This window comes from Epinephelus fuscoguttatus, linkage group LG12 (assembly GCF_011397635.1).
Source record: "Epinephelus fuscoguttatus linkage group LG12, E.fuscoguttatus.final_Chr_v1".
Lineage (NCBI taxonomy): Eukaryota > Metazoa > Chordata > Actinopteri > Perciformes > Serranidae > Epinephelus > Epinephelus fuscoguttatus.
Window position 1 is genome coordinate 15,448,156 of NC_064763.1, and position 14,799 is coordinate 15,462,954.

The following is a 14,799-nucleotide window of genomic DNA, read 5'->3' on the forward strand; positions in this document are numbered from 1 at the left end:
CCACAAGTCACTGCCCAAGCGCCAGGTTTCGACAAATTTGGAGTGAGACCAGGCTCGCACGGCTGTTTTCCATTCCAAAAGGAACGCTGCTGTTAAATCTCATTAATACTTGAGGGAAATATTCTAATGAAAAAAAAAAAAATGAGCACGATTCGTAAACAGGACCATGTCAAACTCTAATGAAAATCTCAAAGCATTCACATCCAGTATGTGATAAGAGATTGGGAATACTTCAGCTTGATGTATCGTGGAATTATTACAAGGAGATAAAAAATAAATAAATAAATAAATAAAAAATCACTTCATAGACTAACTTACAAATCAAAGACTGAGGGAGCACAGTTGGCTGTTACTACAGGTCAACACTCAACACAGTCAAACAGACTGCAGCAGCCTGTATGAAGACAGACGCTCTTCTCCCAAACATTAACATTCCACACACAACAGCAACATTTAACATTTACATGGAAACAGCACTGAGCTCCTTCAAGATCCAAATATGCCAAGTCATTTGGTTGAGACTGAAAAATCTCAACAACTATTGAATGGATTGTGAATGAAATTTGACAGATATCACATTCACTTCAGGATGAATTACAATAACTTTAAACTTGTCCAGTATTTTGTTTTGTGGCCAAACACTTGTAGACCGATGATATTTCCCATCAGCCTTACCTGTAGCCTACTCTGTGTTCAGTGCTAATTAGCAAATATTAGCATGCTAATAGGAGTCGGTGATACGGCCCTAAACCAGTATCACAATATTTCAAGGTATTTCATTTATTTAAGAACAAAAGAATGCAACAAAATAATTGATATAGTTTTACAGTTTGCTTCAAATATTTAGTAAAAACTAAAATGATCTCTCATTTCTTTAGTTTGTGAACAACAACAGTAACTCAGAGTGAGATTCAGATTCTATCACACATTCATATATATGGAGTGTTTTGTTGAGCTGCAAGCGTCACGTAGGTTTACATTACCAAAGGTTTATGACAAAATCACTTGATGACACTGACTCCTGTGTGCGCATGGTGAGAGAGAAGAGAGAGAGACACTGTGCTGCTGCCAGAGGAGCCGCTGAATGAGTTCCCTCTGAGCAGTAAGTCACTAAAAGAGTCTGAGAAGTCCGGGGCTGTTCATAAAACATTCAGGACGCCACAGTTTATTCCACACTACTGAAGCTGCTCCTCTTTTTGCAACCACTGCAGAGTCTGTAGTAATTTCACTTTCAGCCATAACTGTTGTTGCCGTGGGTAACAGTATGACAAGTATCAAAATATGAATTTTTCACATCATATTAAAAATTATACCGGTCTTATTGTGAACGACATGTCAAGCCACAACCCTACATGCTAATATGCTAAACTAAGATGGTGAACATGGCCGTCAATAAAACCTGCTAAACATCAGCACGTTAACATTGTCAGTGTGAGCAATGTGAAATACATATTTGATGTCTTTTCTTCTAGTTCCTACCATTACATCCAATTGTTCGCCTTTCACCTCATCTTCTATATACCTATATGCCATAGTTATGCCAATAATGCAAACTGAGAGAGATTAAAAACTATGATAGTTTTATTGCAGGTTTATGGCAAGACTGGGCTTGTGTGCTTTGCTGAGGTGTCCAAACAGAGCAAAGACATCCTGACAAGCCTTGATAAACAAGGTAAATGTAATTGGCTCTAGTTTGGTCCACAAACTCCCACAGAAAAAAAAAGCTGTGGGTCTCCTAGTTTTCTAGATATTCAGTAACTTGTTTACATTCTGCTGTGTCGTTACCTCCAAGGCAAACAGCCAAGTGGCTTCTACCAGTTTGTTTGCAGCTGCAGGAGAGCCTCGCCAAAAATGCCTGAAAATATTAACAGTCCTTCACAAACAGGAAATAGCAATCGTAGCCTGTTGACAAATTTGACAGAGGATGAATACAGGAAAAAAAGGATACCATTATACAGCATACATATCTGATTTTCTGACACAGCTGAACTTTTCAAAAGTCATTTCTCAGAGCTGTAAGGACAGAAAATAAAATGTGATTTGCCTCCTTTGTACTGGATGGAGGTAAAAATCTCAAGGACAGATGTCTCAAAACTTGGACAAATTAGATTTTATTTGATCATTTTTTAAAGATTTTTTTTTAATAGGACACCCTAAGAATGAAAGAGGGGGAATGAGAGGAGGGATGACATGCAGCAAAAGCCTGAAGGCTGGAATCGAACCCATGGCTGCTGTGACAAGGAGACTGCCTTCGAATTATATAATTTATTCATCTCTAGAGGTGAGACTAGACTTCATTACCTTCTTGACAATGACAAATCTTACATTTATCTATTTATCAAAATACTCCTTTTTCTGTCAGTTGTCTAATTGATTAATTAACTGATCGTTTCAGCTTGTGTTTACTGTTGGGTAGTGTAATTTATAAGAGACGAAAAAACAGTCTTCACACGAGACTATGCTCCCATAAATATTTAATAAAATAACCACTGAGATAGTAATTTAATTCATTTAATCTATTAAATATTAATGGGAGCGTAGTGTGGTGTGTGGACTCTGTTTTTTCGTCTCTTGCACGACCACTTGTCCAGCACAGTTTTTTAATCTGGATGTGCGTGCTTTTGTAAACTCTTAGTTTAATGTATAACAAAGCATATTTTGTGACCCGGACCTGGATAAGCAGAGGACGACGAGTACAAAGCATATTTTATAAGCTCTTCATATGTTTTGTGTGCAACTAAGCACAAAAAGTAAGGAAAGTTTTGTTTGGGAGATTATTTCTTTACTGTAACAATGCTTCTTAGCAATAAATCTTATACCATTGGAAAGCCTGTTTATTTCCTTTTTAAATGGTGCCACATTTGTAAGGAACATGCATTTGTGGGATGAGCAGCAGAGCTGAGTATGTGTGTTGCACCCATGAAAAAATTGCTTAATCTTTTCTGCCAATGCCAACACCTTTTTTTTTGCTGTTGACTCTTGTTTAGTGGATTGGATGATTGAAGTCTGTAGAAACAAGACATATTGGCAATTTAACAAACAGGAGCCTCAGTAGCATGTGGAAGAACCACAGCCACAACAGCCTGGCACCTCCTCCATTATGCTGGTCACCAGCCTTTGGCATTGGCAGGGAAGATATGGCAAATTTTTCAAGGGTGCAACACACATGCTCTGCTGCTCATCCCACAAATGCATGTTCCTTACAAATGTGGCACCATTTAAAAAGGGAAATAAACAAGCTTTCCAAAGGTATAAGGTTTATTGCCAAGAAGCATTGCTACAACAAAGAAATAATCTCCCAAACACAAATTCCCTTACCTTTTGTGCTTAATTTATAATTCTGTAAAAGTAACTAAAGATGTTCGATAAATGCTGTGAAGAACAAAATTCTCCTTTGAAATATTTTGTGGGACTTGAGGGCCTTTTTTTTAAATTGATAAACCATTATTAATACCAAATTAATTACCATTACTTTATAGATTAAGAAAAGAAAATTCCTGCACACTGTGTCCTGTTACTTGCAATATAATAAGGTCTGAAGACTGAAACGTTGTGTGCTTACTAAACTTTATTGCAAGCAACAAGACAGTGTGCAGGAACTCTCTTTTCTTCACCCTATGGACAACTTCCTCCTACGCTCTTGTCTACAAGTGCCTCCACATTCTGAGGCTTTATAAGTTAATTTGACTCAGTTGGCCTTTAGTCAGTGAAACACATGATCACTGTGTGACCATTAGTGTCACCAAGTGTTGTGGCTACCTTATTTGGGTCATGAAATTAAAGGATTATGTGCAAAAAACAGGGTTACAATCCCTACACTGTTCACCCTACATGACTGTAAACACATGATGCAAGTCAGCACTTTAACCTCCGTGTTGCACGCCAGATCTGCTGTGCTGAAGTACAGGCTCAATACAGTTAAAAAATATATCACAGTTCAAACACCTCCACAGTAACAACTGGTGAATGTTGTTCCTCCTGCTGTTGTCAGACTGAAACTGCAGTGTGTCCTGTACCGAGCTCATTATGGAAAGTCGACCCAGTCACAATTTGTCTACTTTTCACTGTCATCTGATGTTTTAATATACCATTGTTTCATATTGCCAGCTGGTACTTAAATATGCTGTTGCAAACTATACTTAGCGTTCAGCTAAGCACCGCTCAGCACCGCTCCATGTGATGTCAGAATAGAATATAAAGCCTTTATTGTCACTGTACAAAGAATATACAACAGGATTAGGAGTGCTATATCTGATCAGGTGCCAACAAGTAGACAACAACATTGTCATTAATAAAATTGGAAATACATAGTGTTAAAAAATGGCTGCATCAAGCTGTAAGCTGTTGTACATGTAAAATAAATAGTGGATTATACTTATTAAATGGAGTATAGCTCTAAGAAGTAGTTTGTTGCACTATTTAAAAAATATTGGATTGCACCTTAGGAGCAAAATTACTTCATATGTATAGATTTATTCATTTTTTGCTTCTTCAATTGGCTCCAACGTTAACATGCCCCCTTGCTAATCACTGGTTAGACTCTGTGAGCAAAACTGTATTGAAAGATACCCATCTAGCACCTGTTCTTGTCAAAGCTGACTCAAACACATCCGATCCCATGTTGCCCTCCAGTAACTGCAATCATTAATTGTCTGTCTGCAGTGCAAAATAGAGCTTCTCCTGGACATGTTCACCCTCAGTGCTGCCAGCTGAATATTTGTGTCATTTAAGTTTACTCTACTAACACAAAGAATTAAAAGAATATGGGAAAAGTAGCAATGTTAATTATTAAAGTTGCAGGCATAACACCCTACACTGGTTCAGGTGTGTAAGGATGGTGTTCAAGGCACACAGGTGGAGGCACATGGAGCAGCGTTCACAAATGCTGACTGTCATTGGCAAAGGGAAAAAGTAGGCGGTGAAAAAAGAAACATTTTGACCCAATCAGCTTTCCATACTCATCTGGAGTTAATCCCAGGATTTGTGTACCGCCCCTAAGACAGGCAGATGGATCAAGCTCGTCACAATAAATTTCATTTCCTGTGGCAACTTCCAAAATAAAACGTGGTTACAATAAATATTAAACAGACTGAATGTAAAGCAGGAGACTCAAAAGAAATATCTTCAAATTAGCTACACTACATTTATTTGACAACATTAGTTGATAATTACTTTATAGATTTAAGTTAAAAACAAAAAATATACACCAATTATCTGGACAAAGATAAGATTTTATTGATTCATTTGTAAAATTCACATTCTACCCAGTAGTGCGTGTATGTATGATGTACATCGATCAGCCAAAACATTAATACCACTAACAGACGAAGTGAATAACATTGATCATCATTGTTACAATAGAGTGTTTTACTGGAAAAAGTTGGGTTCCTGAGATTTATGTTGATGCCACTTGATGTGCTCCACCTACCCAAACACTGCCACAGATGAAATACTCCCCATCATGGCAATGGTACTCCTCAGTGGCAGTGCGCCCCCTAGCAGTACAGCGCACTATGCCACGTGGCAAGAACTGTCCAGGAATGGCCCGAGGAACATGACAAAGAGCTCAAGGCATCGGACAGGCCTCAAAATTCCCCGGATCCCAATCTGATCCAACATTTGTGGGATGTGCAGGTTTCTCAGCGGTACCCCAGATCCATACTGGGGCCTCCTTGACTTGGCCTTGACTTTTAGGGACATAACCCTAGGACCTCTGGGGAGAGTCCTGTAGTGTCTGGCACCGGGGTGTTGGCGGCCGATCTGTGAGTGCTGTGGGTTGTGAAGTGGGGTACCAGATGCTCGCTCAGAATGGGATCTGGGAAATTTGGAGGCCGGGTTGGAGCCTTGAGATCTTTATCACGTCACTCAGGCCATTCCTGAGCAGTGTTTATTGTGTGGCATGGTGCATCATTATCCTGCTGGGGGGGTTACTGCCATCGGGGAATGCAATTGCTAAGATGGGGGGGTCAGCAACGGTGTTTGGGTGAGTGGAGCGCCTCAAGTTGCATCCACATGAATACCAGGACCAAAGGTTTACCAGCAGAACATTGTGTTGTAACAAGGTGATCAATGTTATACCTATTTTTCACCAAAATAAGTGCATGTATGCAGGTTTTTTAAACATGAGAAAACCTGCTACAAATAGGCTATAGTCTCCTATCACATTGGTCCTATGGTCTGTCATGTTAAATATCAGAAAACAGGATAGTAAGCAGCAGAAAGCAGCATGGAGGCCAGTAAAAAAATTGTATGGTTACCTCTTTTTATACATCTCTTACTTGTTCAGTCTCTCTCAAACTCGGTGCAGAATAATTTGGATCTGCTTGTGCAGAGATAGGTGGTGTTTTGTGGTTGCATGTCATTGCATCTTGCAGGTAAAAGGGCTAAAATAAGTGCATTCACGTGGGTGTTGTATTTCCATCACTGCCAAACGGAGCTGGAGCTGATAAATAGCAGTGACTACTGCAGAGTCTTTTGACCTGCATGTGAATGTCAATTGTAACCTTTCCCATGACACTCAAACACCACATGTTAATGAGTGTTACTGTTTTTTTGTGTGCAGTGGGACAGGGGCATTATTAACCCTACCTGCCAGCTACATTTACTTTTCCCAGTGACATTAATTTAGATGTTACTGCATCCACAGTTATAATTCAGTTATGATTAGGGATGCATGATAATATTGGCATGTCATCAGTACTGGCAGATATCGGCTTTGAAACAAACTATCAAAATTGGCCAACATTTTTCTTACTTTGAACAATAAATGAATGTTACATAAAATGAAAAGTACTGCATTTCTTGTCTCCATCTGCTGGTGGGCTGTCACAATAAGAGTATGCATGCATTATATGGTGTTAATTCCACTACAGAGGAGACTTGATCAGTAAAATTGGGTAGGGAAAAAAGAAGACATATCAATATCAGCTTAGATTATTGATTAAATGGGATAACAGCAAAAATCTCTGTCAACAATATATATATCATTCAGATACTCTATATATGGACTGCTTTTTTTGCTTGTGAACTTTTGATGTAAGTATTTCTACGCTGTAATAGTGCTGCTTTGGTTTCAGTAGAAGATCTGAGTCCTACATCTACCACCTCTATGTTTTTTTAATCGACTTTGAGCAAGAGCTGCTGCCTGGAGCATAATTGCGCTTTTATTTTGAAGGAAGCCCCTTGCTTCCTGTTTCAGATTGGGCGGTTTGACGGAACTGCGGCAGCGTGAGTCGACTTTGACGTCGAAAAGGAGGGAAGTAAAGAGGACACTTTAAAGTTGCCCTCCATCACGACGATCTGCGTGTAACTTAAGAACCTAAGGTCAGTGTGGACGACCGGAGAGATGACTGACCTGTTTGTTTCTGTGGCGGTGTTGGGCTCTGCGGTGCTCCTCAGCGAGGCCATCCGCCGGACAGCGGCGCGTCTCCTCCCCGGAGCTTACTGGATTTACCTGTTGGAAGCGGCGTCCACCCTCCAGCTCTGCTGCTGCACCCATGAACTCAAACTACTGGGTGAGACGGCGCAGCTGGAGCTGCTGGTCGGCCTCACCCTCACCTACATCATGACGGTTATCCATCTGTCAACTTTCCGGGGAGCGACGTGTAACCCGAGCGGGATCCTGGAGAGCCTTTGCCGCGGGACCAACACGGTCAGGGCGGCCGTCGTCCTCATCGCCTGCCAGTTCGCAGCCGCGGTCGCCGCGCAGTATTTCGCAGCATCCGTCTGGTCGCTGGGTCTCTCCGACGTCCACGTCCGGCACCAGAGGTTCGGGTTCCGATGCTTCGACCCTCTCGGTGGGACTCTGATGGAGGCCGCGGCCGTTGAGCTGGGCTGCGCCTTCACGGTCCAAGCTGCCGCCCTGCATGTCCACAAACTGGACGAAAAACTTCGAGCTCACTTCGTCGCAGCTGTGATCACTGCTGTGGTTTACGCAGGTGTGTTGATTAACAGGAGGGGGTACCTGAGACCAAGGCTGAAACTGACCACTGTTTGATTTGATTTAAATGTCATCAAGAACATCAAGAACCCTGAGATATATATATATATATATATATATATATATATATATATATATTTATACACACACACACACACACAATGGACAATTAAAGGGGAAAACAAAGATAATTCAACAAAGTATCAAAGCAAAACAAAAATAAACAAGAGCATGTAACACATGCTAGGGCTGATTACTGATTAATCTATTGATCTATAAAAAAGAAGTAATTAAAAATGATCAATCACTAGTTCAAAGAACAGTCCAAACCCCAAACATTTTATTTACTGTCATATACACCTAAAAACACAGCGATTCATCCCATTTTGGGAACCATCAAACTTGTAGGTTGTTGGGTTTTGTTTTTGATGATGTTGTTCTGATGATTTGATGATAAATGATTAATCTAGAATCAAAATTGTTCATTAAATTGTTTTGTAAGTTCCCTAAAGATTGATCAACTAATTATTCCAGCTCTAAACACAGACAAGGATATAAGCTATTAAACCATGATTAATTGAAAGTGTACTGATTTACTGTTGTCTCTCTTTTCCCTATAAATCAGAAGCTACTACTAACTCTGGCTCTTTTGCCTTGGTATCCCTGAAAATAAATAAATAAATACAAAAAATAACATAGTTCTTTCTGGAAACTTTCTAGAACACTACTAAGAATTTACAAACCAGTAAAATAAAATGTTATTGTGCAGGGTACTTGGAGGTGACACAGTACATAATACAAAGCTCAGAGAGATTGTGACCATCGACTAGTCTGTGACCCTCTGCTGTTTTTAACTCTCTTGTGCAGGTGGAAGTATTTCGGGAGCCGTCTTTAACCCCGTCCTGGCCTTCTCCATTCAGTTCCCCTGCAGCGGCCACACCTACCTGGAGTACTGCTTTGTATACTGGCTGGGGCCAGTTTTGGGTAAGCAGTGGCCGAGATGGTGGATTTTTTTATTTTTGGACAGAGCCAGGCTAACTGTTCCCTCCTGTTTGCAGTCTTTATGCTAAGCTAAGCTAACCAGCTGTAGCTTTGTATTTACTCTACAGATGTGAGAGTGGTGTCAAAGTTCTTATCTAACTCTTGGTAAGAGAAAATGAGTGCATTTACCAAACAACTCCTGCAAGGACACATAAACACAACACAGAATGAAGTGTTTCCTGTTGTGACTGACTCACTACTCCTGTCACCACTTCACATCAGAGCACTGAGGCCATGCTTAAAGGCTCGCAGTGTTATGTTAAATATGAAGATGGCTGTCCTCTACATTTGTCATTATCGCTGTTTTTACCATTTGTAAATCAGTTACTCCTCACGCGTCACATTTAATTTGTAAAGAAAACTATGATTTTTTTTTCACATGCCTCCACAGTGAAAGAAGAATCCAAAAACAGAAAATTCTTGATGATTATTTTTTATTTTTTTATTTCTTTGCAAAGATTTGGTGCAGGAGCAGTTCCAAAAATGTGTCAGGTTTCCATTTGTGCATTTGAAAATCTTATTTTAAAAAGAATAAGTAAATGGCAAAGGTAGAAAGCTGGCAAAAAAACAACAACAAAAAAAATACACAAAGAAAAAAATATTTAAATTAAATATAAGGATACTCCTTCTTAAACATATACAGAGAGGGTGTACTAAAACTAAATCTTAGGACCTAGGACCTACAAACATTTATAAATAAATTCACGAATGGATCCGAAATGATCAAAGTTGGGATAGAAAAGCAAGTTGTTCAGCGTCAACCCCCCCACCGCTGTATGGTTCTCCATTTTTATCATTTATAGGAATAAAATGTTGATGAATTTAGGTCATAGCTGGCCGCTTTCAACAGCAACAAAACTACATCAAAACATGCGTTTAAAAACTCTCACACAACTCATGCAGTATAATCCAAGTGTCATTTATCCTGTCATATGCTATGTGCTTCCCAATCACATGCAGACTTCACCATTTGAAACGCTTCCGCATAAACAGTTGCACACACAGACAAGTACGGCCCACGGGCACGTGTGTGTGTTTGAACTCTGCTCAGTGGAAAACATGAGCAGAGTTCAAACATGCAGAGATGCATTTGTTTGACTGGATAAATGAGGCGTGGATTATACAGCATGACAAGGTCCTGTTTCAACATTGGGATGGACAGATATGAGATTGTGCCTTGAATGTCTTTTATTTATATATATATATTATTTTTATATATATATATATATATATATATATATATATATATATATATACATACAGTACAGGCCAAAAGTTTGGACACACCTTCTCATTCAATGCGTTTTCTTTATTTTCATGACTATTTACATTGTAGATTCTCACTGAAGGCATCAAAACTATGAATGAACACATGTGGAGTTATGTACTTAACAAAAAAGGTGAAATAACTGAAAACATGTTTTATATTCTAGTTTCTTCAAAATAGCCACCCTTTGCTCTGATTACTGCTTTGCACACTCTTGGCATTCTCTCCATGAGCTTCAAGAGGTAGTCACCTGAAATGGTTTTCCAACAGTCTTGAAGGAGTTCCCAGAGGTGTTTAGCACTTGTTGGCCCCTTTGCCTTCACTCTGCGGTCCAGCTCACCCCACACCATCTCGATTGGGTTCAGGTCCGGTGACTGTGGAGGCCAGGTCATCTGCCGCAGCACTCCATCACTCTCCTTCTTGGTCAAATAGCCCTTACACAGCCTGGAGGTGTGTTTGGGGTCATTGTCCTGTTGAAAAATAAATGATCGTCCAACTAAATGCAAACCGGATGGGATGGCATGTCGCTGCAGGATGCTGTGGTAGCCATGCTGGTTCAGTGTGCCTTCAATTTTGAATAAATCCCCAACAGTGTCACCAGCAAAACACCCCCACACCATCACACCTCCTCCTCCATGCTTCACAGTGGGAACCAGGCATGTGGAATCCATCCGTTCACCTTTTCTGCGTCTCACAAAGACACGGCGGTTGGAACCAAAGATCTCAAATTTGGACTCATCAGACCAAAGCACAGATTTACACTGGTCTAATGTCCATTCCTTGTGTTTCTTGGCCCAAACAAATCTCTTCTGCTTGTTGCCTCTCCTTAGCAGTGGTTTCCTAGCAGCTATTTGACCATGAAGGCCTGATTGGCGCAGTCTCCTCTTAACAGTTGTTCTAGAGATGGGTCTGCTGCTACAACTCTGTGTGGCATTCATCTGGTCTCTGATCTGAGCTGCTGTTAACTTGCGATTTCTGAGGCTGGTGACTCGGATGAACTTATCCTCAGAAGCAGAGGTGACTCTTGGTCTTCCTTTCCTGGGTTGGTCCTCATGTGTGCCAGTTTCGTTGTAGCGCTTGATGGTTTTTGCGACTCCACTTGGGGACACATTTAAAGTTTTTGCAATTTTCCGGACTGACTGACCTTCATTTCTTAAAGTAATGATGGCCACTCGTTTTTCTTTAGTTAGCTGATTGGTTCTTGCCATAATATGAATTTTAACAGTTGTCCAATAGGGCTGTCGGCTGTGTATTAACCTGACTTCTGCACAACACAACTGATGGTCCCAACCCCATTGATAAAGCAAGAAATTCCACTAATTAACCCTGATAAGGCACACCTGTGAAGTGGAAACCATTTCAGGTGACTACCTCTTGAAGCTCATGGAGAGAATGCCAAGAGTGTGCAAAGCAGTAATCAGAGCAAAGGGTGGCTATTTTGAAGAAACTAGAATATAAAACATGTTTTCAGTTATTTCACCTTTTTTGTTAAGTACATAACTCCACATGTGTTCATTCATAGTTTTGATGCCTTCAGTGAGAATCTACAATGTAAATAGTCATGAAAATAAAGAAAACGCATTGAATGAGAAGGTGTGTCCAAACTTTTGGCCTGTACTGTATGTATATATGTATATATATGTATATATGTATATATATGTGTGTGTGTGTATATATATATATATATATATATATATATATATATATATTTGTATGTGTGTGTATATAGACACACACACACACACACACACACACAAGTCTTCTGCTACTTTCATGTTATTTTGGCGGGATGGCAAATACACATTTTCCAAAATCTACACCTGTGCTGCACAGGTTGTGTGAGAGTTTGTGATAGTTTTGCTGTTGTTAAACATGTATTCCTATGACTTTATTTCATCAAGACTTTTCTTCATTTTTGGATTCTTCTTTCCACCGGAGGCATGCGCGAAAATAACGTTTTCTTCCCAAATTCAATCTAACACGTGGTGAGCAATTGATATATGATAGCAATTTCAGGGGTGCAGTATTCCTTTAATGAGTCGTACCTTCAGTATCTTTGCAAGAGCTGTATGTCCACCAAAGTGTAACCTCCTGTGTCTTCCATGTGTCCCCAGGGGTGGCGAGCTGCATCCTGCTGTTTGAGAAGATCATCCCCTTCCTCTCTGGAAAGAGCACCATTGGGCTGGAGGTGCCTGCTGTCCAGAAACAGAAGAAGACACAGTAGCAGCAGTGACGTGAGGACAAGCCAGGACACATGTTGTGTCTTAAACATTTTATCCCATGTGTCAGGGTGGATAATACCAGCATACATTTTTTTCTGTTTTGTCATCAACACCCATGATGACAAAAAATGCACAACACATGAAACCTTTGGGCTGGTGTTTGTCATCAGAGCACAATGAGGCTTAGTGCTTCGGGAGGGTGACAACTAAGCTGGATTTGACTGGCAAACACAGAAGTGGGTTCAGCTCTTCATGGGCAAATTCACACAAAATCAGATTTGAATACACAGAAAATATGATCCATATAACTGTAGCACATGACTGACAATCATCACGCTTTTAGGTTTTCTTCAGTATCAAAGAAATCCACTGATAGCTGTCAGTACATCCGTGAGTACAAAGCAAACAGGAGCTGCTAATATCTTATTCAACATGATTTTAATGTTGCTAATGGGACACAGCGAACAACTCTGACTGTCTGAATTATATTACAAACTATTTAAGGTGCCCAGTCATATGGATATCACAGTGCTGACAGTATGTTGAGGTCCTAACTTTAACTTCACTTTGACTTAAAACTGACATTTTAATAGTTCTCATAACAGACCCAAGGTTATGTAAGCTAATAAATATACATGCACTTATTTATTTCCAAATGTTTTTCACATGAAGGCTGTCAAAGAGCACAACACTATAGAAGCACATGTCACAGAGTGTTACTTGTTCTGTAATTGTGACTGTATTTCACTGCTACTATCACTGCCTTACTTTAGACTGCACCTAATAACACGTAAAGACAGTTGGAAACACTTAGGTGGCATAAAAACATTGAAACTTTGAATGCACACAAATTAACCAATGTCCATGCAGAGAAGGAAGAATATAAGTGGTTAATATGCAGATAAGTGCAACATTACAGCCAGTTAGGCTCTGTGCACTTTGGTAGATATATGAGCCCTTTTTATTGTCACTGCATTTAATTTATCACTGCACCAGTTAGGACAGAAGACATCTCAATGCCAAACGGTTCAAGTGATATTCCTGAACAAATGTATAAATACGCTATCCACACCATGACTGCGTTATGTGTGGCAAAATAACTAATCGTGACATACTTTACTTACTAATCTTTTTTGTCCAAAAAACAGGGCTTTGAACAGAGTTGAAGTAAATTAGAGGTGAAGGGAAACGGTGGTTTGTTTTAGTTTGATTAATGTAGGTCTGCTTTGCACAAATGTTGAAGGATTATAATTTCATATGTTTGTAATGACACATGACAACATGTTTCTGGAACACTTGTAAACATGGGAACTGGATTTAACGTTTTTTTCCTCTCAAGGTTAGATGACCAAAGCTTTAACCGTCTCTTCAATCCTTACGTCTTCCTGCATAATTCATGTTCGACTATGTTAAACTGATCATTTACTGTAAAGTATACTAATGCTGGATAATGTTGGACTTTTCTCTGTGAGCCAAGGACAAATTAATGTACATCTGAAATACCTCTACAGTCTGGGTGATGATAGTACGTAACATTTGTATGATTTTTTTTAAACCAAGAATGTGAAACATCAGTTTATCTACTACATTTCTGACTCACTGTCAGCAAAACGTACAGTATATTTTTAGATGACATGTTTTGTATAGTGTTATTTAAATGCATTTGTAATATCTTGTGACATACTTTGATTAAAAACATTCTTTTTTTTTTAAAAGCGACACATTTTATAGCGGTCTTTTATTTATTTATTTATGAAGCTTGTGAATTTTGCAACTCAGCTTTGAATGAAACACTTAAAAAAACAGTGAATGTAATTTTATCAACAAAACCATAAAGCACGGACCAAATTACAGTTGATCTCATTTGTCCTCTCAGAGATTTGGATAATCCCCAAAAGAAAAAGCCCATAAAACCCTCTCCACCCCCTGAGTGTTCGCCTGGTACTTTGGCCTGCATGGTATCTGTTACACAACCTGACCTTTGTGCCCTCGCCTCCTCCCCTCTTTCTTCTTTTGGCTCGTGTCTGACTCAGCTAAATGCCAAGCGAAAAGAGCTTTTCTGTTCACTCGTCAGCTACATATGACAAACATGAGACTGACTCCACATTGCTGACTGACAGGAACACACATCTTGGGTTTAGGCAACAAAAGCAGGTGGTTAGGTGTAGGCAACAAAAACGTGGTTAGGTTTAGGCAACAAAAGCAGGTGGTTAGGTTTAGGCAACAAAAGCAGGTGGTTAGGTTTAGGCAACAAAGACGTGGTTAGGTTCAGGCAACAAAAGCAGGTGGTTAGGTTTAGGCAACAAAGACGTGGTTAGGTTCAGGCAACA

The 14,799-nt window shown here is 39.7% G+C and overlaps 1 protein-coding gene across 1 annotated transcript; it reads left to right on the plus strand.

The window, feature by feature from the left end:
- The first annotated feature begins 7,212 nt into the window (after nucleotides 1-7,212).
- On the plus strand, nucleotides 7,213-14,206 carry LOC125897825 (aquaporin-11-like). The gene is made up of 3 exons (XM_049591273.1): nucleotides 7,213-7,937; nucleotides 8,807-8,923; nucleotides 12,362-14,206. Exons 1-3 carry the CDS (start codon nucleotides 7,346-7,348, stop codon nucleotides 12,469-12,471), a joined length of 819 nt encoding a protein of 272 aa, XP_049447230.1. The 5' UTR covers nucleotides 7,213-7,345; the 3' UTR covers nucleotides 12,472-14,206.
- Nucleotides 14,207-14,799: the final 593 nt, after the last annotated feature.

Coding starts and splice junctions, on each gene's coding strand:
- LOC125897825 (XM_049591273.1), top strand. CDS start 7,346: ATGACTGACCTGTTTGTTTCTGTGGCGGTGTTGGGCTCTGCGGTGCTC. Junction 7,938..8,806: donor CACTGCTGTGGTTTACGCAG/GTGTGTTGATTA, acceptor TCTCTTGTGCAG/GTGGAAGTATTTCGGGAGCC. Junction 8,924..12,361: donor CTGGCTGGGGCCAGTTTTGG/GTAAGCAGTGGC, acceptor ATGTGTCCCCAG/GGGTGGCGAGCTGCATCCTG.